Source organism: Crocuta crocuta, unplaced genomic scaffold (genome assembly GCF_008692635.1).
Source record: "Crocuta crocuta isolate KB4526 unplaced genomic scaffold, BGI_CrCroc_1.0 scaffold39, whole genome shotgun sequence".
Lineage (NCBI taxonomy): Eukaryota > Metazoa > Chordata > Mammalia > Carnivora > Hyaenidae > Crocuta > Crocuta crocuta.
Window position 1 is genome coordinate 6,847,332 of NW_027533334.1, and position 14,707 is coordinate 6,862,038.

The 14,707-nt window shown below is 34.8% G+C and overlaps 1 protein-coding gene across 1 annotated transcript in view; it reads right to left on the bottom strand.

Annotated features, from left to right (window-relative positions):
* VPS13B (vacuolar protein sorting 13 homolog B) overlaps positions 1 to 14,707 on the bottom strand; it is a 761,997-nt gene that overhangs the window by 320,682 nt on the left and 426,608 nt on the right. Inside the window, exon 30 of the mRNA XM_077748161.1 lies at positions 7,478 to 7,589. Within this exon, the coding sequence (XP_077604287.1) occupies positions 7,478 to 7,589 (112 nt within the window). The remainder of the gene's footprint in view (positions 1 to 7,477; positions 7,590 to 14,707) is intronic.

The following is a 14,707-nucleotide window of genomic DNA, read 5'->3' on the forward strand; positions in this document are numbered from 1 at the left end:
CAATCCATCTGCAACTTCTCCTGGCTCTACCTCTAAAATATGTCCAGAATCTGACCACTTCTCATCACCTTCACAGCCACTGCCATCAGCCAAACCACCATCGTCTGTGGCCAAGATCGGTGCAACAGTCACAGACTCTTGCCCATCCCTGCCTGCAGTCTATTCTTCACATGTTGGCTTGAATTATCTGCTTAAACATAAACTGGATTCCGCCACTCTTCCAGCTCAAACTTTCTGAAGGCTTCTCATCTGATGAAGAAATCACCCCTTAAAAATCAGAACTTTTATATCACACATTCATTTAACTTAAATGATAGAAATAGTCCTTAACATGACTCCTTTAGAGATGAATGTCAAACTTCCATTCATTCTTCTAAACTGTGACTCTCTTGGTATTAAAGGCACATTTCATTTGTTTTCAAATATATATGTTTTGTCCCTGCTGGTGATCCCTTAATTTCTTTTTGCAGATAGATATCTGGTAAACAACAGAACCATTATTTCAAAATTCTGCATGTGTGGATTATTTTGCACCACAACCACATTCCACTCAAAATAATAGCCAAACTCCTAGCAATGGCCTCTAAGTTTCCTCCACAGGGTCTCTTACCACACCGCTTCAGGCATATACTGCTTCAGCTGCCCCTGGCTTCATTTGCACACTCCTGCTGCAGGATGCTTATGCTTTCTCACTGAGCCATTCCTTCTCATATTAGGTCATGATGATCATCTCTAACTCTCATTTCCTGTCTTCTCCCCTGCCTCCACAACATGTATTATAATATACAGAACATTTCTTGGTTTGTAACTGTCACTTTCTCCCATTAAATGTTAAGTTCCATGAGTACAAGTCGTTTTCTTTGTCTTGACATTCACTCAATACCTAGAGAAGTGCCTAATGTGCAGTAGGCTCACAAAAAACATTTCTTAAATAATGAATAATGAGTATCCCCATTTATTATTAGACTTCTATAACTGAAAGGTCTTCATCCCATTGAGCTGCAAATTGTCATTGTAATATCCATTTATTTAATGATCTTAGGTCTGTTCTTAGCTTCAGAAGGAATAAAACTATTCCCTGTGAAGGATATAAAGAATGGTCCTATGTTCCCTAGCTTTCTCATCTTCAAATTTAAGACCTTCAGTTATTTCAATCTGTTGTTCCTTCCAAAGGTGTTTTTTCATTGGCTGCATTAGGATTTTTTAAAATTCTAATATTTATAGTTTTAATAATGAAAATACCCAACCTTTGTAAAGATAAAAGCATTTCCTCTCTCCCAAGCACAGGCATGTTTTACACCTGGGAACCTGTGCTGGGGGAGGCAGATGTTGCATTCTCTCTCTTCTTCTCAGCAGTCTCCCTCAGCCCATCAGGGAGGAGTCTCTTTATCTTTGATTTTCAGTAATTTGACCATATTGTGCCTAGATGTACTTTCCCTTGCATATATTTTGCTTTTATTGAGGACAGGATACTAGGTTTCTTGGGTCTGCTGTTTAACTATTGTTAATTTTAGAAAAGTCTCAAGGGTTATCCTTTTAGTTATGCTTTTTGTTGTTCTTTCTTCTACTTACACACACACTAGACCATTTGGTAGTGACCCACAGGCTTTTCTGTTTGTTCTCTTTTTCTTCCTCTCTGTGCTTCAGTTTGGATAATTTCTATTCAGCTATGTCTAAATTCACTAATCCTATATTCTGCTTTCTCCATTTGCTGTTTTAGGTATCCAATGAGTTTTTAACTTCAGATATTGTATTATTCAGTTTTAGAATTTTAAGTAGACCTCATTTCTAGGAACTCTTTATCTCTTCAACATTTTTCTTTCAAATACTAATAACAAGTATTTCACACTCCTGTCTACTTGTTCCAAGATCTCAATAATCTGTAGATCTTCTACTATGAGCTAATTTTTCTCCTAATAATGAAGCTAATTTCCTTGTTTTTGTGATATCGTATAATTTTTGATTATATACTGGACATCATATATAAAAAGACTAAAACAAGATGTGACTTTCTCCCAGAGAAGGCACACATTTTCCTGCCAGGCAAAATGGGTAAGCAGGGGATAATTTCAATTTAATCATTAACTGAGCTAAGTTGGGGTTGGTTTACAACTTTAGTTAAACTTAATTCACCTCTAGTTTCAAAGGTCCCAAGGGCAAGACTTTTCCTGTGTTTGTTGTAGGACTCTCGCAGTAAAGCTGCACTATATATATATGAAATATAATGAAAGTCACAAATGTGAGACACCTCTGTAAATTAAAATTTGCTAGCAGTCACACTGAAAAAAGGTTTTAAAAAACAGTGGAAAATAGTTGTGATAATGTATTTAACTCAATACATCAAAAATATTGTTATTATATAAAATCAGTATAAAGATTACAGAGATATTTTATTAATTATTCAAAATATTGTGTATATTTTATACTTCTAGAACATCTCAGTTTGGACTAGCCACATTTCTTTTTTTAAATCAACTTATCTTACCTGATCTTAGAGACAGAGTGCCAGCAGGGGAGAGGGGCAGGGGAGGGAGAGGGAGGAAGGGAGGGAGGGAGAGAGAGACCGATCCAAACAGGCTCCACCCTCAACACAAAGCCCAATGCGGGGTTCGATCCCATGACCCCAGGATAGTGACCTATTTGAAACCAAGAGTCCAACACTCAACCCAGTAAGTAAACCAGATACCCCCAGACTAGCCACATTTCAAAAGCAGAAGAGCCATAGTAGTTAGTGACCACTGCATTGAAGAGCACACCTACAACATGGCTTTATCTTTTAAGGATGGGAAACTTTGTGAAATTCAATTTCTTCTCACCAGCAACCTCTCTCAACCCAACACTCAAAAACAATACTATGAGTTAGCCCTCATAGTATTGTTTTTGACGGAGGAACAAGGGGGAGAAGAAGGGCGGAAATGGTGGGGGAAAGGGAGAGAGGCAAACCATGNTGACTGTGTTTTTGGGGTTTCTCCAGATTCCAATGTGTCACCCTAGCCCATGACCCATAAGTGTTTCTTGGTTTACTCCTTTCTACAATATAGTGCCTCCGCGTATAGCCAGATAAGGCAAATAATTCCAAAGGTGAAAGGAGCATCCAGTCTCCGTGCACCTAGGATGGGTATTCCTCTCTCTGGAATTTAATTCATCTGGACTAATTTGTGACATCAATCTTTGATTTTAAAAAATCAGCTTTATGATACAGTTTACATCCCATAAAATTGATCCTTCTGAGGTGTATGATTGAGTTTTTTTGTATATCCTCATTGTACTCACTATACCTTATTCATTGTACAAGTACTCACTGGACAGATTATTGTACATCACTACTATCTAATTCCAGAACATTATTATCGCCCCCCCAAAAAGAAAAATTCTATACCCATTAGCAGTCATTCTTCTCTTCTGTCTTAGCAACCACTCTTCTACTATCTTAATGGATTTGTCTATTCTAGTCACTCCTATTTAAATACAAATAGAATCATATAATATGTGGCTTTTTGTGTCTGGTTTCTTTTACTCTGTGTGTTTCCAAGGTTGACTCATGTGAAACACAGACTTTATTCCTCTCTATGGGAGAATACTATTCTATGAGTATACCACATTTGTTTAGCCATTTGTCAACTGAAAAACCTTTGGGTATTTTCTACCTCTAGCTATTAGGAGTAGTACTGCTATGAACACTAGTGTGTATACTTTTGTGTGTGTGACAGAGTTTTCAATTACCTTGGAGACATACCTAGGAGCAGAATTGCTATATTATGTGAGAACTCTATGTTTAACCTTATGAGGAGTTTCTCACAGTAGAGGCACAGTGGGAATTTTACATTCCCACCAGAAATTTTTAAGGGTTCCAATTCCTCCACATCAGTTGTCATTTTTATTACAGCCATCCTACAGGGTATTGTTTGACCTGCAGGTCTCTAATGACTAATTGGGTTGAACATCTTAACATGTGCTTATTGGCCATGTTTATATCTTCTTTGCATATTTAACTATGCAAATTCTTTGTCCATTTTTTAATTGGGTTGTTCTTCTATTATTGAGCTGTATTCTGGATACAAGTCTATTATCAGATACATGATTTGTAAATATTTTTTCACATTCTACAGATTGTGACTTTCTTGACAGAGTTCTCTGAAGTACAAAAATTTACAATTTTGATAAAATTGAATTTATCTACTTTTTTTCTTTTGTCCCCTTCTTAGCTTTTTGGTATCATTTTTAAGAAGCCATTACCTAATCCAAGGGCACAGCAATTCATTCCTTTCCTTCTTCCTGTAAATTTCAGAATTTTACTTCTTATATTTATATCTCTTATATTTACATCATAATTTTTATATATGGTATAAGGTAAATGTCCAAGTTCATGTAAATATTTAGCAGTCTGAATACTATTTGTTGTAAAGATGATTCTTTACTACTGAATTATCTTGACTTAGTAAATGTGATGGTTTATTTGTGGAATCTCAATTCCGTCCATTGACATATATCTATCCTCATGCCAGTACTCTAATGTCTTGATAACTATTGTTTTATCCTAAGTTCTGAAATCAGGATGTGTCTGCTTTCCAACTTCTTTGTTTGCAATATTTCTTGGGCCTGTTGAATTTCCATACGAATTTTAGGGCCAGTCTGTCAATTTCTGCCAATAAGTTAGCTGAAATTCTGATGTGTGGATAATAATGAATACAAATTATTTGGAGGAGTACTGCCATCTACATTAGTTAAGTCTTCTGATCTATGCACATAGGGTATTATTTCATGTATTTAGATCTTTTTAAGATTCTTTGTACATAGGATCAGATTCCATGTATTTTACAACTTTAATTTATTTCAACCATGCTTTGTAATTTTCAGAAGGTTAAGTTTTACACTTCTTTTGGTAAATTTATTCATAAGTATTTAATTCTTTTTGATGTGATTATAAATGAAATTATTTTCTCATTTTCACTTTTATTTATTTTTTTACAAATAGTTTATCGTCAAGCTGGTTTCCATATAACACCCGGTGCTCATCCCCACAAGTGCCCTCCTCCATGACATCATTTTCACTTTTAGATAGTTCGTAGCTTAGTGTTACTACGAGCTGATTTTTACAATTTGATTTTGTATCCTGCAACCTTGCTGAACTTACTTGCCCAAAAGTTTTTCAGTGGATTCCTTAAGATTTTGTATATACAAGATTATGTCATCTACAAAAAGACAGTTTTATTTCTTCCTTACAATCCGGGTGTCTTTTATTTCATTTTGTTGTCTGACTGCCCTAGCTAGAATCTCTAGTATAATGCTAAATAGAAGTGGTGACAGCAGATATCCTGCTCTTTTTCCTGATCTTAGAGGGAAAGCATCTACTTTTTCACCATCAAAAATGTTAGCTATGGATTTTTTATAGATGCCACTGGTTAAGGAAGTTAGAAAAGTCAACAGAGGAAGGAAAAACACTAAGAGCAGATTAAAAGAAAGAGGAAGTAAAAAGATGTAGTAGGAAAGTACAATGACTAAATTAAATGATCAAGGAGAGGGACTAAATGATAAAAATACAAATTTAAAAATAGCTCTGAAAGGAATTCATAAAAAGTTGATTCTGAAATGCTCTGCCTTTTGTTAAGTGTATGCTTTTAGCAAATCATGTAAAAATTCTGTGAACCTTGGTTTGTTAATTATAAAAAAAATTGGGGCATTTATTCTACAAAGTACCTTTTTTGTACTTTGTATGTGCTTGGTACTTATTTTTTATATAGTTTGCGTGAGTCACGGGATAGGAGGCACTGAAGATCTAAAAGAGATACTGTATGTTACTTACACTTAATTTACCTTTTGGCTTTACATTTCCATATTCTACAAAATATTTCAAGTAGTGAAACAGGAAAGGAAACGAGATAAGGAAAAGGTAGAAAGTAAAGAAAGAAACATGGGAAAGGAAGAGGTAAAGAATAAAGATACAGAAAGGGAAGGAAAAAATAGGTATGAAGAAAATATGGTAAGTAATTAAGGACAGTGACTGAGAAAAAATAGTTCAAGGACGAGAAGAAAGCAACGACAAACAGGCCCAAGAGAGCCACATCTTTAAAAATGACTTCTAAAGACCCAGAAAGTGGAGAGGGTAGAGGAGGAAAGGAAGTAACTCAGGAGTTCACTTTATTGATGGTGATAAGATCTTTTAATGTAAACCATATTTCTTTCACCATAAGTAAGACCTTCTTTGAGGGCCACTTACTTCTGAAATGAAAAACAAAAGATAAATATACCTGAAAACCTTTTTGAATGTTAGAAAATTAAATTATTTTCACCCAGAAAAAATTCTACTGTAACCCTTTCCCCAGATGCTGAGAGAGTAAAAAGTTAGGAATAGTGATGTTACGTCTATCATCACTTTACCAGAGACAGTTATCATTTTGGATCCTAAGTTTCCTAATCTATAAAATAAGGCAGTTGGATTAGAAAATTCTGAAGGCCTCCTTCAGTTCTCACATCCTGAGATTCTACACAAGCTAGCAAAATAAGAACTTATATAAGGGATGAATACTGTTAGCTACCAACAAAAGTAATACAAAAAAGAGAACATGATATATAATTCAAGAAAAAAGTATAAACTCAAATAACAGAAAACTTGGAGGAAATAAAATTCCTAGGTCCACTTAAAGTAAAAATTGCTGTCAACCTCTACGTGGTAAGTACATTACAAAAATCAGAATCTTTCCTAACAGTAACATTTTTTTGAACAGTAGGAACTTATTTTTAAAAAAGTGACACTACCTCATCTGAGAAGCAGACCAGCAGGATGAATAAGACACTTGTTCATCTGTATTTCTGTGATTTTTCTCACTTGGTATTATTTGCAACTGCACTTTTATGTCTGGCAGCAGTGCCAGTATGAATGATGTATTATTTTTATCATGTTGATTACATATGTTCACCAGTTTAGTCGTCCATATATGCTTGGTGTGGTTTGCAAATACTCAGTGACAAAATCCAGAGCATGGCATTTTCACAGAAAGTGTTTACTGTGAAATTTCTCCTTAGAAGTTTGCTTTTCTTTACAGCTTTGATCCACATGACATCCACAGTCCTACATTTCAAATAATGGCTTATAGGTAAATTAAGAAAATGCTTCAATCTGATACAACATGACTACGGTAGGATGTGGTAGTTCAAGAGAGAACCTCATTTTCTTATGTGATTAGAGATTTGGTCAAATTTAAACTCTGCTAAAATTTTCCCAACTGCGCTTCTTCAGTTTTATGGTGGCTTGGTACTTACATTCTGTTATTCATCAACACTTCACAGAAATACTTGATTTGTCTGAATGAATTTAAAAACCCACAACTGAAGAAAATCAGAAAAACCTGGTTTTAAATATCAAAAGATCCCGAATGAAAAGTATTTCTACAGGCCACACTAAGCAAGTTTTATTGATCAGTGTACTTCTTTGGAGGATGAAATTGTTGCAAGACTGAATATAAGAAAATCAACTTACTGGTAAATATCTTTCCTGAGGACAGACCTGCCCAGGGGATTGTCAGCTTGGGGAGCCATAGCAACAGAGCCAATCTTCAAAACCAGGGTGTCCTCTCTTGCTGCCTGATTAACTGTAATAAAAGAAATAGATTCATGAGGTATTCAGTGCATCTGTGTGTACTTTATGCATAAGGAGAAATCTAAATAACTGGATAGAGATGCACGAAGATAAAACCAATGAATGAGGGCAAGAAAAAAATTGTTAAAAATAAAAATATTTGATGCTTTTTAAAACTATTTCCTTTATATCCCATTAAGTAATTTTCTGTTACACACAATTAAAAAAAAACCAACTCCATCCCAACATTAAAATATATGATGTTAAATATATATAAGCAGTGTTAAAGTAGTATGTTTATCAAATTTCATCACCTTATGTTACTATATCTTTCCCCCAAGTGACTGTCAGCCCTGGATTTTTTTTTCATGGTTTTTTTTTTTTTTATTTCTAGGATAGAGAGACAGCATGAGCAGGGGAGGGTCAGAGAGAGAGGGAGTCACAGACTGAAACAGGCCCCAGGCTCCGAGCTGGCAGTCAGCACAGAGCCCGACGCGGGGCTCGAACCCACGAACCGCGAGATCATGACCTAAGCGAAAGTCGGACGCTTAACCGACTAAGCCACCCAGACGCCCCAATCAGCCCTGGATTTTTAACAGTGCACTGCAGTGTACAAATATATTATTATCTACAAGTACATTAAAGATCACTGTAAGATCAGTAACAGATTCTCAAAGCCATTTAAATTTACATGATAAATAATAACTACTACAGTACACACATATGTGTACCCGTATAATAACAGCTCTTCAAGTTGTAACATGTCAGAAAAAGAAATATAATAGCTGCAGTGGTGAAGAAAGGAAAAAAAAAAACCAAGTAATTGTTTAAAATGCAAGGACATTTCAACTTGTTATTCTAGGCACTTTTTAAGTAAGTTCTACTGTGAAACTGCTTGAGAAATAATGTCATACCTATGTAAAAGTTCCATCTCCTAATAGAATCTAACACTAAGGTAAGTAATCTCAGAAAACAATAAAAAAATTAAAAAATATATATATATATATATTNTTACCATATCCTTAGAAAGTTCAACAATTTTCTATAAATCACTGGCTAACTCAAGGTCTTTTCTAAGGACAATGAAATGGATGAGGGTTCTTCTTGGCCCCAGTAATTTATATTAATATAAATTTATATTCTACTCCCTCTTCTCCAACAGATGATGCCATCGTAGTATCTGTTCAAAAATTGTTTAAAATTGCTAACAATATACAACTTTGTGGGTTCTGAAGAAAACATAGACTCAAACTCCTCATTTCTCTCAAGAAACTATCATCTGCCACAAATGGAACAGAAAAGGACTGGTTGCAAGACCTCAGGAATATAGTGAACAGAACATGCCTACAAAGGCATACAATCCATAGTTCCCAAACCGTGGTGCCCAAAGAATGCAAAAGCTAAGAGATTATTTCCAGCTGCTTCAGCAGTGCATGCAGTATGGTCTTACTTAGATTAGATGAAAAAAGAAAGTCAGAATTAAGAAAATAAAAAAAAAAAAAGTTAGAAGAAAGATACCCAGTGAGGAAAAGAAGGAACCAGAATAAGACATACATAAAGGGAGTGGCACAACAGCTGAGAGGTGGGGGGGTCACAAAGACAGAAAAAGGGGAAAAAAGAGATGAGCTATCATAATAAATATTAGCATGTGGATGCTGCAATAAAGATAGTACTTTTAAATGTCCACAGCAAAAAAGATCAAATAGAAAATGGCTTCTCATACAGCTGTACTATTTTCAAATGACTAGAAGTCTGGCTTGATTATAGGTCCTTATACTATGAACATTGTTTACATTTCACAGATCTTGCATTTTATGCCAAGCTTATCAAATAGTTCCATGTGGGGAAAACCTCTGATTAAGCAGCAGGCATCAATTAAATCAATAAATAGTAAGCCGGGAGAATAGACCATACCACAAAAGTGCAATTAGTATACTTGCTAACTGTTCTTCCAGGCTACAGATACTACTCACCATATGAAAGTCTGAAATGTAATAGAAACACTGCAGTAAACGAGGTACATATGGAAGAAAAATGACGTACTTGGTGTTACATACAAAGCCAGATCCAAGAACAGAATTCTGTTTCTGTTAGAGCCAAAAGTGTTCTCACTAGATTATACTGACTATAAAGTTTTAATAATAAAAAAAGCACTTAATGCACTTAATTCATTCACAAACTAAATAAAAATAATCAACCTTATTATAGAAAGTATTTAGCTTATCAAAATGTATCTTTAAGATGGAAGAATAATAAAAATATGTATTTATATAAGAAAATGCCTTGATTCAGTTCTTTAGTTACTTTATAATTGGAAAAAAAAGTAAGCTTCCCCTTTTTTGGTTTATTTCACCTGCATTCAATAGTTGGACCATATGAGGAAATGTTCCCTCTAGATGCATTTTCAACATGAAAATGAATGCCTTCCTTCTTTGCTTGAACTGTATTTTTTAAAATTTAGGCTCATGCGGAACTACTTACTCTAGAAGACTCATATTAGATCCAAAAAACAGTCCTCTATTCTGAAATAAATAGCTTAAACTGGAAGTCAAACACCTGTAGATTCAGAACCTTGATAATGATTGCACATAATGCAAACAATATTCAAGTTAAAAACCAGACTTTAAATATCATTTGTTTAAATAAAATATTAGAACGTTAAGTATATTTTTCTTATTATTAACTGATTTTACACATGAACTATTAAAAACTCTTACATTTAATGTAATGTGAAATGTAAGTCTGAAAGATTTTATCTTTTCTTAGTGCAAGAGGGTGTGTACTGAAATTGAAAACATTATGAACTCTGAAATTATGAGTTTAACTAGAACTTTAAATAAAGCGAATTTTCCTGCAATTGTTAGATAACATAAGACTATTATTTATAAATAACTTTTCTTAAATGCAACAAGCAATAAAAGTGTTTCAGAGACTCCAACTTTCCTTTAAGATTCTCAATATAAACTCAACAGAATAAAACACCTAAAGTCCCAAGAGTAGTTGAACTTTCCACTGTGCAATGTTACACTTTTATAAAGCCCTAACTATAGTGACAACCCTACACAATGCTATCATGGGTGAAGTATTATCAATTGAATTAAGGGCAGCAATGATGAAAGACAAAGTGTCAGAAAAATGTAGTAGACTGTGCCAAAATTTTTGAATGTTGGCATGCATTTTTATAATTGTAAATTATAGATAGGCACATTCTGGAAAGTAATTACTTCTCAGAGAAGTATCGCTGACCCTTAAACAACAAGGGTTTGAACCGTCAGATCCACTTATATGAAAAGTTTTAACAAAACATATTGAAAAAATTTTGGAGATCTGTGAAAATTTGAAACAATTCTAATGAATTGTGTAACCCAAAAATACTGAAAAAGTTTTTTATAAAGTTAGGTACTATTATAATGAATACTGCATATAATACATATAACATACAATAATATGTGTCAACTGTTAATGCTATTGGTAAGGCTTCCAATCAATAGTAGGTAATTAGCAGTTAAGTTTGGGGGAGTCCAAAGTTATACTCGGGTTTTCAACTGTGGGGGAGGGGGACTTGTTGCTCCTAATCTCTGCATTGTTCAAAAGTCACCTATATATGTATAAGTAAAGATCTATACAGGTAGATACAAGTGCAGATACACACATAGACATAGACACACACACAGGCAAAGGGTGAAAAGAGAAGAAGAGAGAAGTGATATATGTAATAAGATGTAGGCCAGAGAAAAGACTTAATACACAAAGAGCTTTTGCTAACTGATAACGAAAAGATGAGCAACTACCTAGACAAAGAATGCACTTTTAATTAATGAGACTGACAAAAACCCAAAACTCTGTTAGATCAGAGTAAGGAAATAGTAAACTGATGCAGCTCTTTAGAAAGGCAGTTTGACATCCCTTAACATTTTTTTTTTTTTTTAATATTTTTTTTATTTATTTCTAGGAGAGAGAGAGACAGCTTGAGCAGGGGAGGGTCAGAAGAGAGGGAGACACAGACTCTGAAATAGGCTCCAGGCTCTGAGCTGGCAGTCAGCACAGAGCCCGACGCGGAGCTCGAACCCACGAACCGCGAGATCATGACCTAAGCGAAAGTCAGATGCTTAACCGACTAAGCCACCCAGGCGGCCCCCCCTTACCATTTTAAAGGTACATGCCCTTTGATCTAGCAATCCTTTTGCTAGAAATTTATTTATATACATACCAACCCAAGTCATGAAAACTGCCATTAAAAAGGTGTTTACTGCAAAAAGTGTCCGTATAAAGGATTAAAATTAACTACAAGTTCACAGAGAAACAGACTATATTTTCCAAAATGGCTGTAACAAAATGCACCCTTTTTTCCATATACTCTTGTTCATGGTTCCCTGCTTAGGAAGTACTTAGGCATCTGAATTTTGAAATTCTACCTTAAAATTCCTACCATAACCACCACCAAAAAACGAAAGAACTTTAAAAATAAGAAAGCAAAACTCTAGAAATATTTTTGCAATTCTAATCGAGGATTTTCCTAGTTAAAGCAGCTGAATAGTAAATTTATTTGTTTTTATTTTTTTAATGTTTGTTTATTTTTCAGAGAAAGAGACAGACAAAGCATGAATAGGGGAGGGACAGACAGAGAGGAAGATACAAATTGTGAAGCAGGCTCCAAGCTGACAGACAGCACAGAGCCCAATGAGGGGCTCATACCCGCAAACCATGAAATCATGACCTTAGTCAAAGTTGGACGGTTAACAGACTGAGCCACATAGGCACCCCAATGAATGGTAAATTTAATACAATACCAACAAAATTTTGTAACATGTAGTATTAGTTAAGGACTGATTACAACGCAGTAAACCAAAGAAACAATAAACAAAAGAAAGAAAGCTGTTTTCTCTCTTTTCTCAACTAGCCAGATTGTTATTCCTTTTGACATGTACACAGATCAATGAAGCACAGAACTTGTTTCAATAAACCACTGCTGTGAATTTTCACAGGAAAACGAAGCTAGAGTTAACAACTGAACTTCTGACCTCTGTCTCATTGAAGAGGTGCTCAGTGTAAGGTGCTCCCATCCTTACTAAGAGTGAGCCCTCTTATATGCTGAACTATGCCTGCAATTTAGTGTTCAGAAAATACCACAAATCCTGCCTTGGTCAAAAAGTGCCCAAGCAGACTGGAGATTCCTCAAAAACAAAGAATACTCAACAGAGAATTACCATGTGATGCAGCAATTCCATTCCGAGGTACATATCCAAAAGAACTGAAAATAGCTTCCAACAGACACTGGTATGCCAGTGTTCTTAGCAACACTGCTCACAAAAGTCAACACAAAAGTGGAAACAACACAAGTGTCTGCTAGGTGAAAGTTAACAAAACGTGGCAAGTCCGTACATTCAAGTGTTATGCAGCCATAAACATGAAGTTCTGATACCTGCTACAATTCAGATGGACCTTACAAACATCACACTAAGTGAAATGTCAAATATTTGATTTCCACTTACATGAAATATGTACAGAATAGGCAAATTCAGAGAGACAAAGTAAATTAGAGGTTACCAAGGGCTGGCAGAGTTACTGCTTAATGGGTATAGAGTTTGTGATGATGAAAGCATTTTGGAATTAGACAGTGGTCATGGATATAAAACAGGGGCAACGTAATTTAGGCTATTAGTGTACACTTCAAAATACAAATAGAAATTTTCTTATGTGTATTTTACAATAAAAAAATTGAAAAGAAAAGATTTCTGACTCAATGACTGAGATAATTTATACTTTATAGATCAAGTCTGTCTTAAGAAGAAACGTTTAATACCATAAATAAGGTTCACCTAAGGGCCGTGACACTGATGTGGGTGGTGAAAAGTTGTCAAAAAGTGTCTCTCACATGTACGTATGGTTACAAAATTGTATTCAAAGGAGTTCTAGAATGAGTATCTAACTGAAATGAAAGAGTAAGTCACTATGAAAATGTCCCCCCCTATTAACAGTACCAGTCAAGGACATCTTTCCAAATCAGTCAGTATCTTAAACAGGTAAAATATTTTACAATAAATAAGGAAATGCTGAATGAAGATACAATGTGCACACTGAGGAATAACTATTCTAGGAGATTTATCAGTATTAACACTATGGAACACCTATTTAAAAAGTCTAAGCCAGGCTGACTCATTCTGAAAAAGCAACATACTGCTATTGCTTTAAATTCTAGACCCAATTTCAAAACTTAAATGGGAGATGAAGCATATACATTCAGTTTATTTTCTTTTTATTTGCATTTGTGATCAATATTGATATTTTAAGATGTGAAATTTAAGGTATGAGACCTTAGAATAGCATTAGGGGTATTAGAGGAAAAAGGATTCAATCTAGGATTAGTTAAAATGCAAGCACTCTTTACAGGACAATTAGATTACACAATTTGAGGACTATTTCTAATTCCTGAACACTTCTATTATCAGTACAAGATCGTCAGTCAGATAGGTTGCTTTGTCTCATGATTTGTCTGCATGACCTTTCCCAATTTTTTCATACAGCGCTCCTATATTTCTGTCTACCTCATCCTACCCTCTCATCTCCAATACCAATTTTTCCCCCTTAGATTTCAATAAAGCTTTGGGCCTTACCAATTGCTTATATTCAAATGAAAATAATTAGAACATTATGGAATAAAAACACAAAATACACACTACAAAGAATTTTCAATAAATCTGGGGCACCTGAGTGGGTGAGTTGGTTAAGCCTCCAATGTTGGCTCAGGTCATGATCTCAGGGTTCCTGGGTTCAAGCCTCCATCAGGCTCTGCACTGACAGGAAAGAGCTTACTTCCTGCTGAAAGATCCCGCAGAAGGATCCTTTGTCTACTTCTCTCTCTGCCCTGTGCTGACTGCTTTCTCGGTCTCTCTCTCAAAAATAAACATTAAAAAAAAAAAAAGAACTTTCAGGAAATCACAAAAGCTTACTAAGTTATTTTAGGTGAAATTATAGAAACTCACTCTGGCTAGTAAAATAAATGCTTTTATATTAAACAGAAAGATATCTGTAGAAAAAAATTTAGAATTTTTAAAATAATATAGATATCATAAAACTTTATTCTTATTTTTATCTGGACACAAGTTTTCTGCAATTTAATGGAAAAAGTTA